The sequence below is a fragment of the Sminthopsis crassicaudata genome, chromosome 1 (genome assembly GCF_048593235.1).
Source record: "Sminthopsis crassicaudata isolate SCR6 chromosome 1, ASM4859323v1, whole genome shotgun sequence".
Taxonomy (NCBI): domain Eukaryota; kingdom Metazoa; phylum Chordata; class Mammalia; order Dasyuromorphia; family Dasyuridae; genus Sminthopsis; species Sminthopsis crassicaudata.
The window spans coordinates 512,422,438-512,450,423 of NC_133617.1; the positions used below are offsets into that span (position 1 = coordinate 512,422,438).

At 37.8% G+C, this 27,986-nt stretch overlaps 2 protein-coding genes and 1 pseudogene across 13 annotated transcripts in view; 1 reads left to right on the forward strand and 2 right to left on the reverse strand.

Annotated features, from left to right (window-relative positions):
• Positions 1 to 9,891, forward strand: part of LOC141550701 (tubulin polyglutamylase complex subunit 2-like) — a 44,523-nt gene extending 34,632 nt beyond the window's left edge. Inside the window, exon 7 of the mRNA XM_074281626.1 lies at positions 9,740 to 9,891. Within this exon, the coding sequence (XP_074137727.1) occupies positions 9,740 to 9,766 (27 nt within the window). The 3' untranslated portion in view covers positions 9,767 to 9,891. The remainder of the gene's footprint in view (positions 1 to 9,739) is intronic.
• Positions 1,035 to 25,458, reverse strand: AQP7 (aquaporin 7). Of its 12 annotated transcripts, none has more exons than XM_074281620.1 (10): positions 25,011 to 25,435; positions 23,925 to 23,968; positions 17,066 to 17,122; positions 12,604 to 12,736; positions 8,141 to 8,267; positions 7,446 to 7,583; positions 5,894 to 6,012; positions 2,729 to 2,946; positions 1,414 to 1,594; positions 1,035 to 1,123 (listed from the first exon to the last, which is right to left on the reverse strand). In XM_074281620.1, exons 2-10 carry the CDS (start codon positions 23,948 to 23,950, stop codon positions 1,103 to 1,105), a joined length of 1,020 nt encoding a protein of 339 aa, XP_074137721.1. In that variant the 5' UTR covers positions 23,951 to 23,968; positions 25,011 to 25,435; the 3' UTR covers positions 1,035 to 1,102. The 12 variants fall into 12 exon arrangements, with proteins under 12 accessions (XP_074137721.1, XP_074137719.1, XP_074137713.1 ...); XM_074281618.1 differs by lacking the exon at positions 25,011 to 25,435 and adding an exon at positions 24,264 to 24,314; XM_074281612.1 differs by having other exon boundaries at positions 1,035 to 1,594; positions 25,011 to 25,458.
• On the reverse strand, positions 18,354 to 19,776 carry LOC141552242 (large ribosomal subunit protein uL6 pseudogene; annotated as a pseudogene).
• Positions 25,459 to 27,986: the final 2,528 nt, after the last annotated feature.

Genomic DNA, 27,986 nt, shown 5'->3' on the forward strand with positions numbered 1-27,986 from the left:
CCTCATTCATACATCACATTAACAATGGTTTTTTTGTTTTTGTTAACCTACTTTATGGATGCCCACCCGTTGGGGAATGGCTGAATAAGTTATGCTATATGAATGTAATGAGAATATTACTGTTCTTTAAAAAAGTGAGGAAGGCAGGCTGATTTCAGGGAAACTTGGAAAAACTTACAGGAATGGATGCTGAGTGAAGTGAGCAGAACCAGAAGATCATTTTGTGATAGACCTGGCTCTTTTCAACAAAAGATTGATTCAAGGCAATTCCAAAAAACTTGAGATAGAAAATGCCTTCTGCATCCAGAGAGAGAACTATGGAGACTGAATGTGGATCAAAATATAGTATTTTCAACCTTTTTTTGTTGTTTCCTCTCCTGCATTTTTTCCCTTTTGATCTGATTTTTCTTATATAGCTTGACAAATATGGAAATGTGTTTAGAAGAATTGCACATGTTTAATCTATATCAGATTGCACACTGTCTTGGGGAGGGGGGGAAGGGGAGGGAGAAAAATCTGGAATGCAAAGTTTTACAACGGTGAATGTTGAAAAAATTATTCTTTTCATTTATTTGTAAAAAATAAAATATTATTTTAAATACGTTGGGCCAGGAAGTTCTCCCATGTCATGTACAAAATATCATTTGGATATTGACAACTTGGGTTCAACCATTTTCCACTTTAATCACCCTGGCTAGGTGATTTAAACTCTCTGGGTCTTAGTCTTAGTTTCATCTATAAAAATGAGAGGGTTGACCTAGGTGACCCTTACACAATCAAACTCTATATCTGTGATGCTAGAATCCCCTGATCTCCCATTGAATTCCCACAGTGCTCCAAATTCCACCATTGGAGAGTTAATGGAGGCATTTATACAGAGCCTGGCTGACCCTTTGCAGGGATGATTCCTGTGATCCCTTTAAAAAGAAATCTAAAACTATGATTAAGTCCTTTGGTTTGAGACTTTGATTTCTTAAGTATCCTCTTCTAAACTGCAAAGTTCCCTGGAAGAAAAACCAACCTTCAGTCTCCAGTACCTCAAGATGTATGAATTTTATTAGACACTTTTTCTCCAGGCCAAAAGGTTGCAAGATTGGGACTCCTAGGTGGAAGACTGAAGGGTCTGAGGGATACAGAAAAAAGAAAGCAGTTTTAGGGATCGCTCTTTGGGGAAAGAGTGTTCTAGTCCAACAACACTCAAGGAAGAGAAGCTTCCATAGGATGACTTTATTTGTCTCCTTGTCACATAAATGTCTCATCTTCCTCTTGGACTTTGTGAGAAATATTCTTATGTAAAACAGTAAGAGAGGGAGCCGGAGGGATATGGCCAACACGAGGAGATGGGGGATCATCCATGTCTGAGTGAGAAGACAGGGGAGACATAGGTGAATGATGAGACGAGGGCACAATCACCTTCTGCTGCAGGGGCTGCAGGGACTGCAGGACTCGAGGCTTAGGTGTTGTTTCAATCTCTGCATTTCGGTCCCTGTGATGTTGATGACTGGATCCAATAAGGAGTAGGTAGACAATGGCTCCCATGAGGGCCCCTAATGGTGGGGCAACCACAGGGACCCACCACCAGCTCTCTGCTGCTCTGCAAAGGAGACAGAAAAGTCAAGAATGAGATTGAGACAGGTGAGAGGGTCCCAGGGTCCTCAAAATCCAGATCACGTTTAACCCCCCCCCCCCCCCCCACACACACACACACCTAACACATTGCAGGTCAGAGTCCTCAATTTTATATGCAACATAAGTGGCCATTCTCTAAACATGGAATAATCCCATAGGGTGAGAAGAAAAGAGAAATCTATCACAGCTGGGAAGGACCTTAGAAATTAAGTCTTGTGTGTTCTCTCTCTTTTTTTTTTTTAACAGATAGGAGAATTGAGGATGAGAGAGAGCAAAAAAGCACCTGCCTATTGTTATATGGTTAATTACTCCAATGTCTAACTTAGTAGTAATTTTTAGGTGCATTACACTAGGATGGGAACATGTGGGGAGTCTGCCTTACTTGAGCATACAAATGCAGAAATCAGAGGAGGAGAAAAATGTTCCCCACCACACTGGAGGAAAACATTTATTTGTTGCTGTATAATTTCAATGTGGATAACCAAGAGCTGTATTTCTTATACCTCTCAGGCTAGTTTTCATATAATGCTTTATCTAAGAAAATCTGCACATTAAATACTTCCTCATGTATCTTCACACGCAACTTCCTAATGCCACATGTCTGCAAGAATGAACAATCTAGTAACTCCTCCATCAGTCTGCTTCTAAGCAATATTCCATGTTAATACAATTCCAAACATCTGAAATTCTCCCTTCCATGTCAGAATATCTAGACAATGCCAGACATCCCTTGGCCTCCCAGTCCTCAGGACCTGAAAGTTGACATTTGGTTTTCCTGACCTTAAGATTGGCCCTTGATCTGTTATATAATATATTCTACCCTGTCCCTTGTGACAGGAGCTTCATGGACCAAGTCATTGTGGGATACAGAGTCTGGCTGAGGGAAACTAAGACTATATCTAAATGAATAGAGAGAGCCAGTCTTGTAGTAAGGAAGAATTGATCCTGTTTCTGACACGTGTGAGCTATGTAGCCACGAGAAAATCATTTAAACTCCCAGAAACCTAGGCAAGTTTTGCAGCTGAGGCATTGGCTGGGTAGGGGAGGCTGCTCAGAAAATGTTTATTACATTGAACTGAATTGAATGAAATTTAATTACGTAAAGACTTCATTTCCCCAGCCTGCTATGCTTGTAAAGATCCTTGGTGGCAGGTCTCTGGATGGATTGATGGCATAACCAGTGTTCATGCCCAATGACAATCCTATTGTGACCACAAGGACACCTATGACCAAAGGATGAGTCCCTTGCAGAGCCGGGCAGTTCTTCTTGTCATTGATGGCCAACAGGCATACCTGGAGTATCCCAGTTAAGAATATCTATGGAAAACAAAAAAAGAGAAAACTTCACTTCAGGGAGTACTTTTGGGAAAAGAACCTGACTTCAGAGAAGCAGCATAGCAAACTTGGGACTACCATTTCCACATGTAGTGCTGAACGAGAATTTAGTAATGGGTTAAGAGCTCACAAATGGAATCTCAGCACAAATTTCATTCATTCATTTCTTCATTTTTTATTTGTTCATTCATTCAGCAAACATTTGTTAAACACTTACTAGGTATAGATAGAAGGCCCATGCTAAGGATAAAGAAAATAAATGAGACACTAGGAGCTTATAATCTAGTATAAGAGATGGCACAGTATATATAAACATTTTTCAAATTTGAGTATGATTAGTTCCTAGAAGAAAGCTGTGGTTTAGTAGAAAGAACACTAAATTTGGGGTCAGAAGATCTGTGTTCAAATTCAGGCTCTTTGAGGATTGAGCAAAATGATCTTTGAAGTCCCTGCTGCTAGTCCTGAATTGTATTATATTATTTTATTTCTCAGAACCTCAGTTTTCCAATTTGTAAAATGGGGATAATAATATCTGCCCTGACAGCCCATAAGATATTTCTAAGAATTGAATGAGATAAGGTATGTGTAAGTGCTTTGCAAATTATAAATCATTATGTAAATTTCAGCTATTAACATTACTATATTACTATGAGAAATAGCTTCACCAAGAGAATATATAGAGAGATGTATTGTTATGATTATTAACCCAGGTACATAAAGACCTGGGATTCAGGTTCCACCTTTGACATGGACTTCAAACAACAGTCTAAGAAGATAAGTTGTAGAACACTTACAGATTTGCATTAGGAGGGGGAATTTCAGGACACATTCTCACACACACACACACACACACACACACACACACACACACACACACACAGTGTGCGATGAAAGATTCAAGAAAGAAGGGATCCCTTCCCAGTGAGGATATTAGGGAAGACTTCTGTGAGGTGACATATCTCAAAATAAAGGAAAATGGTTTCAGAAAAACCTGGAAAGACCTGTATGAACTGATACAAAATGAAGTAAACAAAAACCAGAGAACATTGTACACAGAAACAGCAATACTGTACAATAATCAACTGTGAATGACTTAGCTATTATTCTGATCAATACAATAATCCAAATCAATCCAATCTGATCCAATCTGATCCCATTCCAAGATAAGAGCACTATTTATGTGGGTATTTAATACATGTACCTGCCATATACAAGGTATGGCACTAGGGGCAAGGGATATAGAAACCAAATTAAATAGTCCCAGCATTTACATTCTACTTGAGATATACTATGTAAATATTTATTTGAAGGAGAGAACACTAACTACTAGGGGAATCGGGAAGTCTTCCTGGAGAATGTGATGCATGATATACAGAAGCACAAGTGAGGAGAAAGTTAATTCCAGGGATGGGGCACAGAGAAAAGAGATGGAATAGTAAGTTTAGGGGAAAGTAAAGGACAGCAAGCTTGAACTAGAGATTGTCTATATGAATTAAACTTAGAAAGACAGGCTGAAGCCAGATTGTGAAGGACTTTAAAAACCAGACAGAAAAGTTTGTATTTTATTCCTAAAAGTCATAGGGAAGTGACTAAAGGATTTTGAGCAACTTGTGTTTAGGAATATCAATTTGGTGAGACATTAATACATGGCTGGTAGAGTTGTGAACTGATTCAACCATTCTGTAGGGCAATTCAGAACTATACCCAAAGGACTATAAAATCATGCATATCCTTTAACCGGCAATGCCCCAACTAGGTTTGTATCCATAAGAGATTGATTTTAAAAGGGGAGATAGGGGGAAGAAACATATGTACACAAAATATTTATAGCAATTCTCTTCTAATGGCAAAGAATTGGAAATTAAGGGGATGCTAATTAGACATCAGACACACTTCTATTAGCTGTGTGATCTTGGCAAATCACTTAATCTCAGTTTCCTAAATTGTAAAATAGAGGTAATAACAGCACCTACTTCCCAAGGTATGGTTGTTAGGATCAAATGACATAATATTTAAAGCATTTAGCACAGTGCCTGGCACATAGTACGTGTTTAATAAATATTTGTATCCTTCTTTCTTTCCTTCCTGGGCCAGACTCTTGGAGAACACTACAGTGGAACATAGATGACCCTTCTCTTACTACCCAGATACTACTCATAATTTTCTTGATCTAACTCAGTGCTAGTCTTTAGTTACTCTAGAAACAGTCTCCTCCTCATTGTCACTTTCTCTAATTTCTTCCAAGCTCCCAAACTCTGATTCTTAATGATATGCCAGTATGCAGTGCTCTTTGTTCTGAGGATGTAAATCCTGTCTCCCCCTTCCATACTCTAAATATGGATCAAGACCACATGACCTCCAAGCTCCTTCTCATCTGCCCAAAACCCGGAAGGGCTCAGTTTACTTATTTGTATCTTAGAGGACTGAGCCGTGTGAAAATTTATGAAATTAATGAAAGAATTTCAGTTACTGTGATAAACAAGTAAATGAATAGATATTTCAGGGTCAGAGGGCTTCTTGGGACTTCCTGAATGACATACTTCTCTGCCTTTACATAGAGACAATTTTATTCAGTGGACAGTAGTGTTGCCCCTCTGTGCACATGTTCAGAAGAGGATTAGAGTTGAACTTTCAAATGGGCAGATTTGGTTTTGAGGGGAATTGAAGTTGTTTATTTTTATTTTAAATACTTCTTTAAATACTCCCCCCCCTCTTCCCAGACTCCAACCTCATTACCATTGGACACATAACATAGTAGAGAATACAACAAGCCAAGCTCTTGTGTCCAGAAGACCCCACTATTATATGTGTGAAATTAAACCTTAAACCTCTCCCATTCGCACTTGAAGATTCCCGGCATGCTCCTTAATTCCCACCCCATTCTGTCACTTCTCCCAACTAGATTCCAAACCCCTCACTCACCACTGACCTCATCTATGAATCCTCTCCACAGAGTCATATAGGAGGCAGGGTAAGTAGCAAAGATGCCTGCAGTTGCCCGGGGTCCGGTTACTGTCAGATTCCCATCTGTGTACCGTATGAGTGCCTCTGGGAAGGGAGAGTAAAAATCAAACCCGTTATTGACCCATAGCAACTAAGAACCCTAAGACCCATGACCTTTCCCCTAGCAACACCACCTTCCCCTTCCCCCAAAGTCAGCTAAGAAACTAGGGTTTAGGAGCCAGAAGGAAATAAGACAGTGGGTAACCTGAGTCATTTTCTTTTCTATGTTACCCCCATAATATTGGGGGCATCCAATTTAAGAAATGTAGAATATCTTATAAGAATCATCTATCTGGGAGTGAAGGAAGCAAATAGAATCTTTTAGGAAGTGAATTCTCTCTTTAAATCAGGACAGTCTGATACAATCCATTTCAAGATGGAGACACAGAGGTGAAGGGAAAAGAATTGATTTAGAATTCTTGAATATCAGAAGTTGAAGAGAATTTAGAGTTAGAGAGTGGGACATAGATCGACCCTTCTCTTATTACACAGATCGTGCCCATGATTTTCTTGATCTAGCTCAAGTACTAGTCATTAGTTAACCAAATTGATATTCCTAAAGTACATATTGCTCAAAAACCTTTAGTCACTTCCCTATTACTTTTAGGAATAAAACACAAACTTTTCTGTCTGGTTTTTAAAGTCCTTCACAATATGACTTCATAGCACTTCTCTTCTCAGGGCAAAAAAAATTGGAAATTGAGAGGATGCCCATCAATTGGGAAATGGATCAATAAATTACGGTATGTGTTTGTGATGGAATATTATTGTTCTATGGGAAATGATAAGTTCTCAGAAAAGGATTTGGAAAGTCCTCTATGAACTCAAGCAAAATGAAATGTTCCATATACAAAATAATAGCAACGTTCTGGTATGACCAGCTATAAATGACTTTGCTATTCTCAGCAATACAATGATTCACAACTACTCTTATTATGAAGGACTTATGTTGAAAAATCCTATCCATAACCAGAGAAGGAACTGATTGTGTCTGAATAGATTGAAGAATTCTCTCTCTCTCCCTTTCTTTCTCACTCACATATACATTCTTTCTCTCTCTCTCTCTCTCTCTCTCTCTCTCTCTCTCTCTCTCTCTCTCTCTCTCTCTCTCTCTCTCTCCCCCTCTCTCCCCCCCCTTTATTTTTCTCTAGAATTCTTCTTTCACAATATGACTTTTATGAAAGTGTTTTGCATAACTTCACATGTAGCTTCTTAATTGTGGGTGGGGATAAAAGAACCTAGAACTCAAAACAAATTTTTAAATGTAAAAAATTTTTAATATAACTGGGGAAAATATTAAACAAATTAAATTAAAACCCCCCACCAAACTTCTAAAAAAAACACACAAACCCCCCCAATAGATCCCAAATCTTCTAGCCTGGCTCACATCTGCAAAAAGTCATACAGAAATATACACCAGACTAAGACCCTAGTGCTCCATCCATAGGACTTCTAGATTTTACTAGTGTGTCACTTACGATAGAAAAGACCATATATGGTAGCTGCTGCTAAAAAGGATCCAAAGCACTGTGCCACTGTGTAGACAGGAAACTTCTTCCAGGGCATCTGACCCAGGACACAGCTTGTGAAGGTAAGAGCACTGTTCATATGGGCACCTAGAGAAAAGAGAATAAGCAATAGGGCTTGAGGAAAAGGGGAGCTTGTCTGAAATACCTCCCTAATGTCAACCAATCCAGATTGATGAGTGGGTTGGAACACTTTTCCAAAAGGGTCATGTGATACAGGTCCCAGCCTGGGGGAAGGGGGAAAAGGAGGGGCAGAAAACTGAGGAGGAAATTTAGGAAATAGACCTAGGGGTAAAACCTTCAGAGAAATTGGTGAGGGGAAAGGGGAAGGAGAATTTAGGAAGGAAGGTGATGGTGGGCTACCTGGAATAACTGGCAGTAGTGAGGAGATATAGGTTTTTTGGGTGGGCTGAGAGGTCCTTAAAATTCTTACTTTGGACCTGAAGGAAAGAAAAGGGAAGTTTATGTAGACAACTAAGGCGAGGGGTGGTGTGTGTGTGTGTGTGTGTGTGTGTGTGTGTGTGTGTATGTTTGAGAGGGGGGGGAGAGAGAGAGAGAGAGAGAGAGAGAGAGAGAGAGAGAGAGAGAGAGAGAGAGAGAGAGAGAGAGGTGTTTTAGGAGCAGAGTCTGATGTCCCAGATACTTACCAGAGATTCCCCCAGCCACATGGACCCCCATTACAACACCAAAGCCAAATCCCAAGTTGATGCTGAGGTATGTCCCGTAATTATTCTCCCCAAGAACTTTTTGGGCCACAGACCCCAAACCAAACACCTGGTTGAAAAAAGAGAAGAGGAAAAACTTAAGGCCTCTTCATCCTATTGTCAGGCAGTCACCAGTCCCAAGATTATGCTATTTACAGGTTCCACCCCTATCCCCCTTAAGGAGCTCCGAGATTGAGTGGCCCAAAAAGGATAATCCAGAGAGCTTTAGGAGAATGGGACTCATGTCCCTCTTCATCCATCTTCATCCCACCTATATTCCAACATCTCTCAAAAGGGTTTTCGCTGCCAGCACCTTGCCATGCCCTTAGCAGTGTCTAAATACTTAGATTTTGATTGTGATCTCAACAATCCCACCTCAAATCCAATTCCTTTTTTCCAGTGGTGACCCCTTTAAGGCCACCATGCCTTCTCTCTTCTTCCCACTACCAAAGTATCAAGATAGGGAAAAGCTTTTCAGGGAAAGCACATAGGAGATGATGAATAAATATGTATTTGTTATTGAAAAGAGGAAAAAAGCTAGGAACTGGAAAAGGTCATTCGCTTCCATAGAAAACAGCCATCAGGCCTGAATCCTTTTATACCTTCTGCTCAGAATCCCCATAAGTCTAAGGGGAATTGTCTTTCTAATGAAAAATCAGACATAAAAGAAACTAGTTGGTGAGGAAAAAGAAACAAGACAATAGCTTCCATTTTACTAACCCAACCAAAGCTCCTTCATCTGAATGGGCCTTAGATTCATTTCTAAACTTAATCAAAACACAGTAGATCAGACCTCCTCTGACCAAGGCATGGACACAATGAAACCAAGTTGGGAGGAAATAAGGGAGAAAGTGATCTATATAGGGTTTGAAAATTTGCCTCAAATAGGTATAATAATTCACAAGAGAATTTGCATCTTCACTGTGCATATGTATACATGCACTTATCATGAAATATATATATGCCTTTGCCAAAGAGTAGACTTTTTTCCCATTGACATTTATCCCTAATTTAATTTCATTTACTTAGGTTCAACTCATCATCAAATCCCATATAAAGAACTTTTTTTGGAGGGATTGTAATTCAGTCCTTCAACGTAATAATTCTCTTTCCCAATTTTACAACAGCTATAAATTTGATGAACGTGCAGGTTTTCAAATTAAGTGGAAAAAAAGTAGGCTAAAGTAGTTAGAAAATCACAGAATCTAATATAATTCTTATGACGCTGAGATGAGAAAACAGAAGGGAGAAGAACTATTTTTTTTCCCAAAGAGCAATAGAAAAAGGCAGATCTGAAAGGCATATTCTGTACCTTAGGTTCCAAGGTTAACAGCCCCCATGGGACTGGAATTCTTTAGTATCAATGAGTAACTCCCCCTTGATGTGGAAATGGTAGAGAGGATTTAAATCTGAGAGAGAGAAAGTGGGGATAAGATTGGATCCAGTGCTCATCAATTGGAGAATGGCTGAATAAATTGTGGTATATGAATATTATGGAATATTATTGTTCTGTAAGAAATGACCAACAGGATGATTTCACAGAGGCTTGTGGAGACTTACATGAACTGATGCTAAGTGAAATGAGTAGAACCAGGAGATCATCATACACAGCAACAACAAGACTATACAACGATCAATTCTGATGAACATGGCTTTCTTCAACAATGAGATGATTCAAACCAGCTCCAAATGTTCAGTGATGAAGAGAGCCATCTACACCCAAAGAGAGGACTATGGGAACTGAATGTGGATCACAACATAGCATTCTCACTCTTTCTGTTGTTGTTTGCTTGCATTTTGTTTTCTTTCACAGTTTTTTTTTCCTTTTTGATTCTATTTTTCTTGTGCAGCAAGATAACTGTATAAATCTGTATATATATATATTGGATTTAACATATATTTTAACATATTTAACATGTATTGGACTACCTGCCATCTAGGGGAGAGGGTGAGGGGAAGGAGGGGATGATTTGGAACAGAAGGTTTTGCAAGGGTCAATGTTGAAAAATTACCCATGCATGTGGTGTTGTAAATAAAAATATTTAATTAAAAAAAATGAGTGGAGATGACTGGTTATCTAATCTAGCTCCCCTCTCTTTTCTTAGCCTTAAATATAACAAGAGGGAGCAGCTAGGTGATATAGTGAATTGAGCCATAGGTTTGAATTCAGGAAGTTCAAATCCAAATGCAGATGCTTACTATCCTGTGGACTCATCACAAAGAGTTGGACACAGCTCAACAACAACAACAACAAAGAGGAAGAGGAAATAAAGGGATTATTTTCTCCTATTTGGAAAAATCTCAAGGAAATATAGCAGCTGCTTACCATTATTTTAATCAATGCCTGCTGACCATTAGATCTGTGAATTGTCTAGGGACAGTAGGTCCTCCCTCTTCCCCCTTCACTGATTCTGTGTACAAGGTTTGCAAGAACAATGATTTGGTGTCCAAAGATGTGGGTTTGAAATGTTACTTCCTACCTATGCGTTCTGGGTCATGTCAATTTTTTTTTCCTCTCTGCCTCTGTTTCCTCCTCTGTTAAAAGGAAATAAATGTCCTGTCTACTTTACAGGATTATTGAAGCTCTGATGAGATGATGAGATGAGAAAACCTTTTTGAAGAAATATGTTTATTGTTGTTCTTCCCTTTTTTCCTTCCCTTGCCTACCATGTTCAGAAAGGAAGCATTGCTTCTTGGAAGCACTGCCAGGTATTGTGAACTATTTTGTGTTCCAATTCATGAAAATTTCTAAATCTAGATCTCCACTCCAAAAGTCAGTTTTTACTATTTTTAATTTTTTGCCTACCCTATGGATGCTGACTATTTTTGAGGACTCAAAAATCTTTCTCCTAGAATGGGATACACTCCTAGAAGGGAAAAATCTTTCTCTCCAAGAAAATAGTCTTCTAATAAGCAAAATCTCCCCACTCCAAATTCATTATAAGGCCCCACTCTTACCACCGTTACCTTCCCCCTCCCTTCTTCCCAAGACTCCTTTCTACCTCTGCCCCAAGTCACTTCATTTTTTTTTTCATTCTGTTCTCTGACTGCCTCTACTCTTGTTGAGAAACTAAAGAAATTACTATTCCTTCACTGCTCACCTAGGGACTGGATGTGATGCATCTCCAATATCCCTACCTACCTCCTCTCTTCCCATTCCAATAATTTCCCATATCCTTTACTATAAAAAAATATGATTTATATAAAGTGGGTCATAGAATTTATCCATTGAGTAACGAGATCTATTAAAGCACTACATAATTAATGCCTTACATTTGTATAAGCATTTTATAGCTAAAGAAACTGAGACTTATCCTAAGTCACAGAGTATAAGAACAAGGACTCCAATTCACCTCATGAGTCTATAGTTACTGTTGTCCTTCCTTCTTAAAGATCACCTCAGGAGGTGATGCCATGATATACAAGTAAATTGAATTTAATGATGGAGGGCTATGCAAAGTTACCCGCCTCACTTTTCCCTTCTGGAGGCATGATCACTCCTCCTCTATTTGTTCATATAAATGCTATATATTTTGTGTACACTACAGGTTCAAGTACAATTCTGCACTATCACTTAGGATAACTTGTTGAAATAATTGTTGGAGGGGTTTTATTCATTTGACATTGAATGATTTTTGCTTTGTTGGAATGGACTAGAATTAATAATATACTGTTTGTTCATATGCATTATCAATAATGCTTCAGAAAAAAAAAGAATCTTGCTAAGTGTTCAGAAACTAAGCTTTAAAAAATATACTGGATTATGATTTGACAATTTATACAAATTTACACTATGACTTAAAATATATTGCATAATATTTAATTAAAAAAATATATAAAATAAACTTTTCAACATTCTATGCAAACCCTTAAAAAATAAATAAATGCTATACATTCTATTCATTCAAGCCTAAGCTCAGTGTTAATTCCTCAGGGAAGCTCTCTATTACTATACCCAACTCATACTGACCCTTCTATTATCAGAACTCTTAAAGCAGGGATTCACATTCTAGCCTTTGTTCACATATTAGCTTGTGGTGTACTCTAAATTTCAAATGAGTGAGTCTTGTCTCCCTATCAGGCTGTGAGCTTCCCTTGGACTATGTTATGTCCTGTTCCACTCTTCATTAGACCAAACTTGTGTCTCCTTTTTCTCAGCATTGTGAACTCTGTTTTCAAAGGTACCATTGCTCCCCTGCCGTAGCTTTCCCCATCTGAAGCTACAGGGATAGTACCCACAGCTCTTAGCCCTCTCTCTTTCATTGGAGATAAGAGAATGGCTATTCCCTATAAAGTCAAAATATTACCACTGCCCCCCCCCTTTCCTGTGACCAAGATGGCTTCCCCCCCCTCAGGCAGAAAGAAAGAAGGAAGAATGGTTCCCTCCCTCAGCATTGGTCTCTCACCATCATGACATATGTACTTATGAATTCAGCCAAAAATTCTCGCATCATGTCTCCCCGCAAAGCATCTTGCATGCGCTGCATCATATCACTAGATGTTTGTACTCTTCTTAAGGGTTGGTTTCTGGGTTGAATTCTGAAGAAGCAGAGAGAGAAAGAGGAATTAAGTGCAAATCCCTGTATTAATGTTCTTTGCCCTCTCAGACTCTCTTTTAAGTTCTTTTTCCTGCTTTACACCCATCCAGTTAAAGCTTAACCTTCCCCACCCACACCCACTTCCAGAGTCACTCCCCCCCCCATGTATGCCTGGGACTCTCTTGTGCAACAGACAAGCTAGAGTATGTCCAGCTCTGTGTCCAGCACAGTCTCTGGAAAGAACAATAGAGAGTTCACAGAAAAAAGTTAAGGACAGACAGTTCCTGGGACTTAGTCTAGATTTACCTCCCTCCTGTTTACATAGTATGATGCTAGAATAAAGAAAAGTTTTAGCCACAACCATTTGGCAGAGGGGAAGGATAAGATGGAGGGTAGATAGGTAGTACAGTGGATAGTGTGCCAGGCCTAAAGTTAGGAAGACTTATCTTCTGAGTTCAATCCAACTTCAGGCACTTTCTAAATTATGTGACTCTGGGCATACCTAATCCCATTTGTCTCAGTTTCCTCATCTGTAAAATGAGCTGGAAAAGGAAATGGCAAATCACTCCAGTATCCTTAGAAAACCCCAAATGGGGTCACAGAGTCAGACAGTATAAGACTGGGCAGAAAGTCTGGAGTCAGCTAAGAAAAATAAGAAAAATCTCAAAAGATATGTGGGAGACCTAGAGGGAAGAAGAGGTAGTGGGTAGAAGTAGTGAAATAGGGTCTCCTATCTGATTGTCTGACCACCTGACTGAGTGGCTTACATGTCATGCTGTACTTAGCATGACATAAACTATAGCTTTACCCTATAGTTTAATAAAAAAAATATTGTGTAATATTTAATAAAAGTAAATACATTAAAAAAACTTTTCACAACACTATGCAAACCCTTAAAAATAATCTTGCCTGATTCTTCAGCCTCCTCTCTGAAGAGTATTGATTTCTGCTCAATGATGAATTTTCTCACCCCTGATCAAATCTAATATCCTCTAAACTCCATTCCCCATTCCTCACCACACAATTCTTTATTCATATTCACATCAACTCTACCACACCTCAAAGTCCCAACCCAAATGCCATCCATTCCATCCATACTATGCCCTCTGGAATGCCTGTTCCATAAGCAACACATTTCCCTTCATTCTAAATCTTTTCATCTTCTAGCAATCATTGAAACCTGATTCCTCTCTAAGGACACCTTCTACTATGGTTGTTCTAAACCTTTTCATCTTTTCTCATTGTTTCTCTTACCCCACCCTCTCAGTTGAGAACTTTGTTTCATATTTGACAGAAAAAAAGAATAATAGGCCATTCACTATAAGCTCTTTCCTTCTCCCCCTTTCTCAAATTACTCAGATGCCTTTGTACTTGTCTTGGTTCATTATATTTGCTGAGGAGAACTGAATCAGTCATAGTTGATCATCACACAATGTTGCTGGTATTGTGTACAATGTTTTCCTGGTGCTATTCATTTCATTTTGTGTCAGTTCATACAAATCTTTCCAGGTTTTTCTGAAATCTGCCTTTTCATAATTTCTTATTGTAAAATAGTATTCCATTATAATAATGTAAAACTCAGCTTGTTCAGCCATTCCCCAACTGAAGGGCAACCCCTCGGTTTCCAATATTTTGTCATCAAAAAAAGAGCTGTTATAAATATTTTGCACATGTAGGTCCTACCCTTATGATCTCTTTGAGATACAGACTTTAGTAGTGGCATTGCTAGTTCAAAGCACAGTATGGGTGGCCCTTTGCCCTTCAGAATGATTGGATCAATTCACAACTTCACCAATAATGCATTGGTGTCCCAATTTTTCCACATCCTCTCCTATCAGTTTCCCTTTTTGTCATATTGACCATGAGGCATGAGGTAATATCTCAGAGTTGTTGAATTTGCATTTCTCTAATCAAAAGTGTTTTAGAGCACTTCTTTATATGCCTATAGATTTCTTCATCTGAAAACTGCCTATTCATATCCTTTGACCATTTATCAATTTGAAAAATAGTTTGTATACTTATGAATTTGACTCAGTTCTCTATATATTTGAGAAATGAGGCCTTAATCAGAGACATTTGCTAAAAAGATTATTTCCCAGCTTTTTTCTTTTCCTCTAATCATGGTTGCATTTTCACTTGCATTTTGTTTTCTTACTCATTTTCTTTCCTTTTGGAGCTGATTTTTCTTGTGCAGCAAGAGAATTGTATAAATGTGTTTACATATATTGGACTTAACATGTATAACATATATTAGATTGCTTGCCATCTAGGGAGGGGATGGAGGGAAGGAGGGGAAAATCTGAAATGGGCTATGCAAAGGTCAATGCTGAAAAATTATCCATGCATATGTTTTGAAAATAAAAAGCTTGGGGCATGCTAGGTGGCACAGTGGATAGAGCACCAGCCCTGAACTCAGGAGGACCTGAATTCAAATCTGGCCTCAGACACTTAACATTTCCTAGCTTTGTGACCCTGGGCAAGTCACTTAACCCCAATTACATCAGCAAAATAAATAAAAAGCTTAAAAAAAGGGAATTTGGATGCTATAAGACTGTGGGGACTGAACATGGATCACAACATGCTACTTTCACCTTTTTTGGTTCTGTTTGCTTGCTTTTTGTTTTCTTATTTTTTTTTTCCTTTTTGATTTGATATTTCTTATGCAGCATGATAATTGTGGAAATAGGTATAGAAGAATTGCATATTTAACATATAATAAATTATTTGCTTCTAGGGGAAGGGGTGAGAGAAAGAAAGGGAGAAAAAATTTGGACACAAGGTTTTACAAGGATGAATGTTGAAAACTATTTTTGAATATATTTTGAAAATAGAAAGCTATTATTTAAAAAAAAAGAATTTGAATGGTATGATGATAGGTAGAAATATGTATAGAAGAATCGCACATGTTTAAACTATTGGATTGCTTGCTATCTAAAGGAGGGGGGAGGGAGAGAAAGAGAAAATTTGGATCATAAGGTTTGTAAAGTTGAATGTTGAAATGTATTTCAAGGCAATTCCAATAGATTCAGGATGGAGACATCCATCTGCATCCAGAGAGAGAGAGAACTATGGAGATTGACTATGGATCAAAGCAGTATTTTCACCCTTTATTGTTGTTAGTTTTTGTTTGTTTGCTTAGTTTTTTTCTCTTTGATTGTACAGAATGAATAAGTACAGAAATATGCTTAGAAGAATTGCATGTGTTTAACTTATATTGGATTTCTTACTGTCCAAAGGTGAGTGGGAGGGAGAGAGAAAAAATTGAAACATAAGGTTCTGCAAAGATGAATATTGGAAACTATCTTTGCATATATTTGGAAAAATGAAAAGCTATTCAAATTGTTTTTTAAAAGTATGATAAATATTATCTTTCAAAAAATTTAATTTAATTTTAAACATAAAAGGGGGAAAGAATAATTTGGGTGCTACACCACCTTGGTACATATATGGTACATACAGACATTGCTTCATTGTCTATGAAGATGTAGTTTCCTTCCTTATCTCTTAATTAGGTCTATTTTTGCTATTACTTTGTCTGTGGATTTGGATTTTTACCCCTGTTTTTTGTTTTGTTTTACTTTCAGCTGAAGCATAATGCATACTACTTCATCCCCTTGCCTTTACTCTGTGTGTATCTATCTGCTTCAAGTCTGTTTCTTGTCAACATTTTGTATGATTTTGGTTTTTGATCAACTCTGTTATTCAGTTCTGTTTTATGGAAGAGTTCATTCCATTCACATTCACAGTTTTCATTACTAAAGCATTTCCCTTCATCCTATGCTTCCTCCTGTTTGTCTTCTCTTTTCTTTCACTTCTTCCCTCCTCTCACCAATATTTTTTTCCTATCTAACCACGTCCTTTGATCTACCGTCCCCTCTGCCAGTCTCTTCCATTCTTGCCATCTTTTACTTAATCTCCTCACTCCTTCTTTCTATCTTCCCTATCAGTTTAGATTTCTATATTCAACTGATTGGGTATATTACTCCTCCTTTAAGTTAATATAGATGAGAGTAGAGTTCAAGGGATATTCATCACCTACCATCCCATCTCCCCATCCACTCCAATAGGTTTGCCTTCCTCACCTCCTTCAGGTGCAATAATTTACACCAGTCTACCTCTTCTTTCTATACCCACAGTATTCCTTCTTTCTCATTCCTTAATTTTAAAAAAATCTTTGCCTCAAATTCGCTTTATGCCCATGCCCCCTGACTATATATATATTTCTTCTAAGTGTACCATTAGTGATACAATTTTTAATTACAAATGTCATCTTTTTTATAATAGCTCTTTGTTTTTCTGAATATATGCAAAGACAGTTTTCAACATTCACCTTTTCCAAAAACTTGTGCTCCGATTTTTTCTTCCTTTCTTCTCATTCTCCCTTTCCCTAGACAACAAGCAATTCAATATATGTCAAATTTGTGCAATTCTTCTAAACACATTTCCATATTCATCATGCTATACAAGAAAAATCAGATCAAAAGGAGAAGAAAACATGAAAAAGAAAAAAAAAAAAAGAAGCAAACAACAACAAAGTTGAAAATACTATGCTTTGATCCACATTCAGTTTCCATAGTTCTCTCTCTGAATGTGGATGGTTCTTTCTAACCCAAGTCTATTGGAATTGCTTTGAATCACCAGCAAATATCACCTTCTTGTGTAGGAATGTAAACAGTTTAGCTCTATTGAATCCCTTATGTTTTCTTTTTCCTTTTTACCTGTGTATGCTTCTCTTGAGTTTTGATTTTGGAGGTCATTTTTTTTTTTAAGTTCTGGTTTTTTCCTCATGAAAATTTGAAATCCTTATACTTCATTAAATGACATTTCCTCCCTCCCCAGCCCCTTATTATGCATTTTGCCAACTAAGTTATTCTTGGTTGTAGTTCTAGCTCCTTTGCTTTCTGGAATATCATGTTCCATGACCTTCAATCCTTTAATGTTGCAGTTGCCAACTCCTGTGTAATCTTGATTGTGACTTCCTGATTTTCTATCCACTTGTAGTATTTTTTTACTTGACCTGATAGTTTTGGAATTTGGCTATAATGTTCCTCAAGAGTTTTTATTTTGTATCTCTTTCCTGGGGTTATCTATGGATTCTTTCAATTCCTATTTTGCCCTTTGATTCCAAGATATCAGAACAGTTTTCCTTGATAATTTCTTGAAAGATACTATTTAAATCCTCCTTATTATGATTTTCAACTAATTCAATGATTCTGATATTGTTTCTCCTGAATTTATTTTCTAAGTGAGTTTTTTATGAGGAGGTACTTTACATTTTCTTCCTTTTTTAAAATTCTCTTGAACTTGTTTGATTGCTTTTTGATTTTTCATAGTCATTAGTTTCTATTTGTCCAATTCTAACTTATAAGATGTTTTTCTTCCATTAGCCTTTGTACTTTCTTTTCTATTTAGCCAATTGTATTCTTTAAGCAGTTATTTTCTTCAGTGAAGTTTTTTGTATCTTCTTCTCTATTTGGCCAATTTTACTTTTTAAGAAGTTTCCCAAGCTGTTGTCTCTTTTTTCCTTTTCTTTTTTCTTTGGACAAAAAAGGATTTTTATTTTGACATCTGAATAAGTGTTGACTCCTTAGGACTCAGCCTTTGGCATCTTTTCCAACTTATTCATCAGCTTGTTGCACTGTGTCTCTCAGAAATATAAATACCATCCAACATTTTCTGATATCCTTGTTTTTGACTGTGGTGGCCTGTTGGATCATGACAGCTAAATCTGATGCAAATTCAAAATCATTTCCTTCAAAAATTAACTCATCTTTTTAGGCTTGGGAAATAGCACAAGTATCACCTAGTCTCATGTGCACTCACTTTGACTATATTTTTCACCAAAAAGATTTCTGATTTCTACAAAGCAAGCCATTCTTGTGAATAACGACTTTAATGGGGAAATGAGCATTCACAGATCTCATATCTTGTAATGAAAACCCAAGGTAACACCTTTGGTTATATTTTGTACATAACTATAGAGTGTACACATGACTGAAAGTTCTTTTTGATTTCCCTGCTACTTATCTACCTACCTGGAGTCTTTTTCTTCTCCCCAAGAAGACTGAGTTCCACAATGATACAATTGAAATTCCTCTGGAGGATTCCTCTGATCCTCTTCCCTCTCTCTCTCTCTCTCTTTTTAAAATTTAATTTATTTTTTTATTAAAATGTTTTATTTTCAAAACATATGCATGAATAATTTTTAATATTGACCTTTGCATAGCTTTGTGTTCCAAATTTTCCCCCTTTTCCCCCCATCTTCTCCCCTAGATGGCAAGCAATCCAATATATGTTATACATGTTAAAATATATGTGTATATATATATATATATATATATATATATATATATATATATATTTATATCCAACATATGTATATATATTTATACAATTATCTTGCTGCACAAGAAAAATCAGATTAAAAAGGAAAAGAAAATAAATAAGAAAACAAAATGCAAGTGAACAGCAGCAAAAAGAGTGAGAATGATAGGTTGTGATCCACATTCAGTTCCCACAGTCCTCTCTCTCAATTTTTCTTCTACCTCCCTTATATAATTTTAAGCTTCTTTTTGAACTCTTACATGAGTTCTCTCTGGTCTTGAAATCACTTTCCAGTTTTCTTTGAGGTTTTGCCCATAGGCATTTTGACATTCTTGCCCTTTTTCTAGTTGTGTCTTTGTCTTCCCTATCACCATAACTTTCTATGGAAAGATTCTATTTTTTTGTTGTTGTTGTTCTTATTTTTGAAGTAGGGTTGGGGGACTTTTTTCTTTCTTTTAAATTTGAGCTCTGCTCTCAATGTGGAAGGAGTACTGTTCTCAGACTTCTTGTGCTAGTGGATGCAATCCTGATTGTTTATCTAATACTGATGTTACCCTGAAGCCCCAGGGAGCCCTCATGTCTGATCCTGTGCAGAGGGATGGGGTGGGGTTGGCCATGGTTAGAGGTTGTAGGGATCTCACAGCTTACTTGGCGCTGAGCTGGGGTCCTAGTACTGGTGACTAGAGTGTGCAGGGACTTAATGGGATATTTCCACATTGCCCTAGAGCTACACTGAGACACTTAATGGTCTGGCAGCTGAAGGATGCCTGCTTACCTGGAACTGTGCTAATGCATATCCTCTCACTCACTTCTTAAGCTTTTACAAGTCAGCTTCTGACTTCATCATCCAACAAAACTTCTTTCTCCAAAATTATCAGTGATCTCTTAATTGTCAAACTCAGTAGTCTGTTCTCAATTCTCATTCTTCTTGACTTCTCTGCAGCCTTTGACATTGTTGATCATTCTGCTTGATACTGTCTTTTCTCTAGGTTTTCAGAAAACCATTTTCTCTTGGTTTTCCTACCTACCAGATCAGTCCTCCTCAGTATCCTTTGCTGGATTATTCTTCAGGTCACTCTCTCCCACCCTTCCACAGGATTCTGTCTGGGCCCCCTTCTCTTTTTTCACTTCCATTATCTTCTCTTCTCTTTTCCCTCTATGCCACTAGTGATCTCATCAGCAACCATGGATTTAATTAACATTTTTCATCTGATGATTCTCCTACTATCTTTACTACCCTAGCATTTTTGCTAACCTCTAAAATTAAGCCTTTTTTTTTATCTTAGTAGGCAAAACTGAGCCTTTGACATTCCAGGACCATATCTAGGACACAATGATGAATGACGCCATTATCAAAATTTTATTCAGTTCAACAAGTATTTGTTAATTTAGGCACAAAACATTATATTCTAAATGCCAATTTGGGATATGAAGTTATTAATAAAATCTTATGAAGAAAGATAGTGGAAGATTAGAATGATTCATAAAAGAAATGGTGAAGAGGAAAGTGAGTTTACAGAGAACTAGGCAAGAGAGAAAACCAGCCCCGGTGCATTTAATGATAAAACCAGAAGAAAAACAATGGCTATGACAAAGGTAAAAAAAAATCTGTCAATTTCCATAATAAACAATTCTTTCCATTCGGGAGAGTAGAGCCATCATGCTGAGTCTCAGGACAGTCCCACATACAGTGCATGAGGAAATGGAAATGACATTCAAAAGAAAAGAAAGATACACATAAACAAAAACAAAAATGGAACAAGCACATGGACCAGAACAAGTGCCCATGGAGAAGGGCCACATTGAAAACAAAATTATCTCAAGGATGCTGAGGAATCATTTCTCTGAATTCCCATGAAAAAGGAGGACATGTTTAAATCTTTGAAAAAAATTCATTGTAAACAATTGAGAAAATTTCAATAACTACATGCCTTCTTTCTGATTTATTCTTATAGAAATAACTCAGATATTTATCAAGGGTATCCTTGACAAAAAAAAAATATGGGAAAACAGTATTAAGTTTTCACAGAGGATATTCTAGACCAGACTGCATCTTTATAGCCACACAATTGCCCCAAAATACAAAGAATAGGAATTTTCTATTCCACTAATTCCACTGTGCTCATTTTTGGTGGACTAAATAAAAAACTATTTGATTCAATGGTTAAAGGTTAGTATCTTTTGGCAAAGTATCTCCCATGCATAGGTTTAAATAATACACATTTCATGCATGAAATGACTTCTTTTGGCATTCCTCTTATTATTCACATCAAGTGAGACTTGCCCTACCAAAGGTCTTTGCCACTGTGAAGGATGTCTAACACAGAATGCAAATAAAAAAAACTCTCTTTAGAGATTGTGAAATTCTCCAAAGGTCCTTATCTTGAATTTCTGAAACATGGTAGAGCATCTTAAATGAGATCCATAACCATTCCAATGTTTGGCCTAATTGTCCACATGGACAAGACAGTAATAAAAGTAGAAGAATCTCTATGATCGGCATTTAAGTAGATAATTTTAAGGATTGTTATTGGTAGTGATGATGGCGATGTGTTGTGTCCAGCTATACATGTCCCCAATTGGGGATTTTCTTGACAAAGACCCTGGAGGTTTGTGATTTCTTTCTCTAGTTTTACAGGTGAGGAAACTGAGGCAAGCATGAATGGATGATTTGCCCAGGATTACACAGCTTATGATGTGTCTGAGGCTGAACTGAACTCAGGAAGATGAGTCTTCTTGACTCCAAGCCCAGCTGGACAGGCCCTCTTGTCCACTTCAACACTTAGTTGCCCAATTGTAAGAATAGATAACTATGATTTTATTGGCATAGGGAACTCCCAGTTCAGGAATCTACATGTACCAATGCAGGCCAGAACTTTCTGGACAATTTAAAAAATCTTTGAGAATTGCTCAAGGTGATCCAGTTGTTAGAGCACTTACCCTAAAGTTAGAACTTCCTAGATGTGTGACCCTGGGCAAGTCACTTAACCCCAATTGCCTCAGCAAAAAAAGAGAGACAGACAGAGAGACAGAGAAAGACAAAGACAGAGAGAGAGAATTTTTGCTCAGGACACAGAGGTTAAGGGACTTGTCCAGTGTCAGTCAAAGGTGTGACTTGAACCCGGGCTTCTCAGGCTTTGAAGCCAGCTCTCTATCCATGACAACATTTTTCCTCTCATGGATTTACAGAACTGGCTTATTAGAATATACATCTTAAAGGATCACTGCAAAAGGGCAAAGAGCTGGGTCCAAAATTCAACAGTAGGAGAAAGGGAACTTTGATGGCATCTGGGGAATTGTGCAGTGTTGTTAATGTTTCCAACTTCCTCCCTGAAACAAGGGCCCAACTTTGTAACAATAATAATCTTCCAGTAAGGCTGTATTGCTATGAATCATGGAATACAAGAAGTTGAAGGTCACATAAAATGCAGGGGGTGAGACGCATGCACGATCTGGCAAGGGACTATTCACTGTAACCTTAGATGAAGTGTACAAATAAAGTGGCATAAACTGTTCCCCCCCCCCCCCCGAGGCTGGGGTTAAGTGACTTGCCCAGGGTCACACAGCTAGGAAGTGTTAAGTGTCTGAGGTCAGATTTGAACTCTGGTCCTCCTGAATTCAAGGCTGGTGCTCTATCCACTGCACCACCTAGCTGCCCCATAAACTGTCAAAGAAGTGCATTACCAGAAGAGGATGCAGGCCAGCCTTGTATCAAAAGCAAGACTTTGACCACTTTTCAACTTGAGTTTGAAATGCCAATTGGACATCTTTTCCTCCATAAAAATGAGAGACTTGACTGATGGCATCTGAGGTTTCTTCTGGCTCTACATTTTTAAACTTAAGAATCTTTATCTCCTGTAAGCCCTAGTCTTTCTCATCTGTACAAGAAGTTTCCTAGAGGATAACTCCCCCAAGAGACCACTAGATTTTTGTCCAAAAATTGATAACAAGCCAAGGATGAAATAGAAATGGAAGTTCGTAGCTAGAGATTAAAATCTGGGGCCATCTGAACAAAGGAGCTCATTCAAGAAGATCCAGAGAGAGAAGTCTAGATCACTTGTGCTACCAAAGGAGAAAACGGGGAACCATATGCAGAATTTCTCAACCAGCTGAAAAATTAAACACTTAATTTCATCTATGAGTTCACAAGTAAATCTTTATTAAACCCTTCTTTGCACTTAGTCCCACCCTCTGCTACTCTTTGGATAAGATATCAAAAAAGACAGACCTATTCCTTATTCTGAGGGACTCATGGTCCACTTGGAGAAAAGAGATTCACACTCAGTGAAGAGATACTATAACAATTCAGTTCAAAACCATGTGACCAAATTAACCAAGGTCAATGGAAGAGGGGAAATGGGGAAGAAGGAAGAAGAAAAAGATCAAAGTGGAAGAGGAGCCAACATGGACCCTTCCTTCTAAAAGAAGGTTAAAATTCAGGGGGAAAAGAGACTTTTGACTAGATGATAACAGCTTACATTTCTATGTTGCTTTAAGGTTTCCAAGGCACTTTACATTATATTATCTCATTTCATCCTTACAACAGTCCTAGGAGGTAGTCTGATATTAATATTATCCCCATTTTACATAACAGTATGTTGAGGCTGAGAAAAATGAAATGGCTAAATTGGCAAGGGTTACAGCGCTAGTGTCTACAGCAGGATTTGAAACGGGGTTTTTCTTGACTCCAAGTCCAGTACTCTATCTACTAAAATCACCTAGCTGTCTAACAAGCCATTATGAAAAGTATCTTTCCTCACACTTCCCCCTCTATTCTCTTCTTCCTCGGTTTCTCTCAGATCTATTAAAAGTGAAAGGGGATAGAGAGGAAACGGGGAAGATGAGGGACAATTAAGAAGACTCACCGTCTTTGTTGAGTGTTGGAATCCATACTGTAATTATTTTCACTCTGCAAAGATAGAAAAGGAAAAAAAGGAACATTAATTTGGGAGCTTTCAGAGTATCTTGGTGATCATCTCCATCCCACCCTCACCTCATTACCCATCTTTGAGCAAAAATCTAGTGGTCTTCTGGAGCAATTGACTTCCAAGAAACCTATTGCACAGATGAGAAAGACACTAAGACCAGCAGAGGATCAGGTCTTATATTCCCAAGAACCTGAGGGCATCAGGATAGAACCATTCCCTCAAGGCCTCCCTTCTAAATTCTCTACCAGGCTCTAAATACATGCATACACATCATACTTCGGATTCTTTTCCTGGACTCTCCATAAGCTTCATCCCCTAAGCTTTCCTGACAAGGCACAGGGCTGCCTTGGGAATTTATACTAAAAAGGAAACAAGATAGGACTCTTGGAATTGTATTCTGCTCATGGAGAAATTACTTTAGAGTTTCCTTTTCTCTTACTCTGTCTAAATCATTACCACCCTCAAAATCATAACTCCTCAGAGAGAGCTAATTTATGGTCTAATTCCTCTTCAGTCATCTCTTTCATGTCTGAACAATTCCCATACCCCCTTTTTTTCTACAGATCCAGGGGACTAGAGGACTGGAAATTCTGGTTACCCACCCTTTAATAATAACACCCCACACTTGTAGAAACTTCATGCTTTCCAAATACTGTAAAATCTATTATCTCATCTAATCTTTATGATAACCCAACATGGTAAGTAGATTACTAGCCCCATTTTACAGATAGCAACATAGAAGTTAAGTTTTTTCAATCAGTGAAAGGTCTGGAACACAAATATCCTGTTTCCTAGTCAGTTATCTTTCCTCTATACCTCACATACCCTATACTTTTGTGTACTTAGTTAAGAATTATTTTCTTTTCATTATTTTTAAAAATTATCCACATCTGGTACATATAATGGAGAGATAAGCATAATTTGCTTCTTTTTTGCACCACCTTTTACCCAAGAAAAGGCACAGATAAATCCTGTGAGAGATATCTAACTCAAACAACTTTCACCCTTTTGCCCCTGGCTTACCTTATAGGCCTAGGTCTGGGCCTGCTGCTAGTTCAGTTCCAGTTTCTTTCTTCTGTGTTCCTAATTCCCATAAAAAAACAATTCTGGAGATATAACTGGTACCTCCAGAATTGGATCTTCCATAGAGAGGGCTCTCCCTCATGTACCTTAGCCTATGACTCTTAGGCTCAGGAAATCAGAGGAGGTTTGGTCCTTCCTGTCTCCTGTCCTGTTTTGATACTTGCCCAGGGTCCAGTGCCTTTTAGACACACAAAGAGGAGGGAGGCCGTGTCCTAGCTGCCTCTCTGGGGGAGAGGTCAGTGAGACAGAGGTATTAATAGTTGCTCTTGAGACACATTAAAAAGCCAGGCAGCCAAAATAACATGGCTTTGAGACCTAGCACTAGCTGTTCCACTTTTTCCCCCAAGAGGGGGACCAGGTACTGTGAAAACAAAATACCCAGGGAAACAGTTTACCTCATCTCCCTTTGTGAGGTCAGTATCATAGTCTCATGCAAAGGTTGAGGTCATAAAATCACAGCATTTGAGTCATCAGGGACCTCAGTGGTCAAGTCCATCCTACACAGAAACAAAAATGTCCTCTAAGAATTTCTGTTCAGCCAGTTTGAAGAAGACCTCTGGTCAAAAGAAACCCATTATTCTCTAAGATAGTCCATTTCATTTTTTAATAGCTCTAAGTATTAGGAAAATTAAATATCCCTAATTATTTGAGGGGCAGTTAGGTGATGCAGTAGAGAGAGTGATGGTCCTAGGATCAGGAAGGTTCCTCTTGTGAATTCAAATCTGGCCTCAGACATTTACTAGCTAGCTATGTGACCCTGGAAAAATTATTTAACACTATTTGACTAGTTTCCTCATTTGTAAAATGAAATGGGGGAGGAAATCGCAAATCCTTCAGTATATTTGTTGAGAAAACCCCAAATGGAGCAGGTAGATGGCACAGTGGATAGCTCTCTGGCCCTGGAATCAGGAGTTCAAATCTGGCTGGTCTCAGAAGCTTGATATTTACTGGCTCTGAGATCCTGAGCAAGTCACTTAACCTCAATTGCCTCAGGGGAAAAAGAAAGAAAGGAAAAAAAATCCAAATAAGTTGGAAAAAACTGAAATGAATGAACCATAGCAATAAGTTATTTCTTTTTTCTTTATATCAAGCTAAAATCTGCCTCTTTATAATTTTGCCTTTTCCCTGCGACCAATCAAATAATCTTATTAATCAACATTTTATTTTATGCCCTGGGGATTCAAACACAAGAAAGTAAAACTTTTTCCTAACTTCAAGGAACCAATTGAGAAGAAACAATGTAGATATTTACGTAAATATATGCATTTTTACATACAAGCTTATATACATATTTATATACATATACATTTATAATTTAGGGAGAAGATGGGGAAAGACATTAGAAACTTAAAGAAAGGTCTCCTACAGCAGGTGACATTTCAGTTGACTTTGAAGGAAGCTAGAAGTCTTAAAAGGTCAAGGTAAATAGGGAGTGTCTTCCAAGCCTGAGAAACAACCAATGGAAGACACACAATGTCCTATGAGAGAAACAACAGTAAGGAGGTCAGTTTAGCTAAACTAGAGAGTACATGAAAGGGAGTAAAACTGACCACACTTGGATAATAAATGCTACACAGAGAAATTTGTATTTGATCCTAGGGATTATAGAGAGCCACTGGAGTTTCCTGAAGAGTGAGTCAGACTTGTACTGTATGAATGTCACTTTGAAGCATTGTGGAAGATAAATGTGAGGTGGGGAAAACTGAGTCAGGGAGACAAATCAGGGACATCATCTAACCTCTGCCTGCCTTGTTTCCACACCTGTAAAAACAAAGGTAATTATAGCACCTGCTCCCAAGTTTGTTGTGAAGATAAAATAAGATATTTATAAAATGCTTAAAGTGTTCTATAAATGCTAGCTATTACTACTATTCTGATAATTATTAATATTAACAGCATGGGTGGTGATCATGTGATAAGACAAAAAAGGATGGATCTGTAGCATGTTGTTCAGGTAGAATCAACAAGAATTGGAAGCCCAGAGAAATCAAGGATCGACTGCAGGGATTCTAGCATAGGTTACTGGAAGTGGGATGGTGCCCTCTACAGAAAAGAGGAAGCTCAGAAGAATATTAGGCACAGAAGGAAAGATAATGAACTGTGTACATGCTACATTGTACATGGATAGCCATGAGAAATCCAGGTGGATATAGTGAACTATATAGCTCATGAGAGAAGCCACGGAGAGATACATAGAACTGGGAGTTATCTGTGTAGAGATAATAATTGAACTCATAGAAGATGATGAGATCAATGAGAACAAGAAAGTAGAAAGAGGATGCAGAACAAAGCTTTGGGGAACTTCCACAGTTAAAGAGTAGGACAAAGGAGCCTGAGAGAGAGCCGTCAGAGAGCAGAACCAAGAAAAAGCAGTGTAATAAAGCCCCAGAGAAGAGAGAGAGAAAGAGGTTAATAAAAATAACCAGCATTTAGATTTGCAAAGGCCTTTACTATATTATCTCATTTAATCCCTTAACACCCCTTCAAAGTAGGTGCTATCATTATATCCATTTTATAGTGGATAATTGAGAATAAGTGATTTGTGCAGGGTCTCACATGCTCTATCAGAGACTATATTTGAACTGGAATCAGCTCTTCCTAACTCCAGGTGTAATGATCTCTCCACCATGCTATCTTGTTGCCTCTGGCAACTATTAAAAAAATTCAAGAAGGATGGAAATTGAGAAAAGGCATTAGATTTGTCCATTGAGAGATCATTGGCTCACCACACCTAGATACAGAAAGATCAATGCCATTACATATTTTCTGTGGTACCAAAGGACTATAAAATAAAGTAAATGGCCATCACAATTACAAAATGGTAAAAAAAAAAAAAAAAAAAAAAAAAATTTATGGTAATGAATTAATGAAATGTTACTGCTTTGTAAAAAACAAACAAACAAAAAAATACAAAGA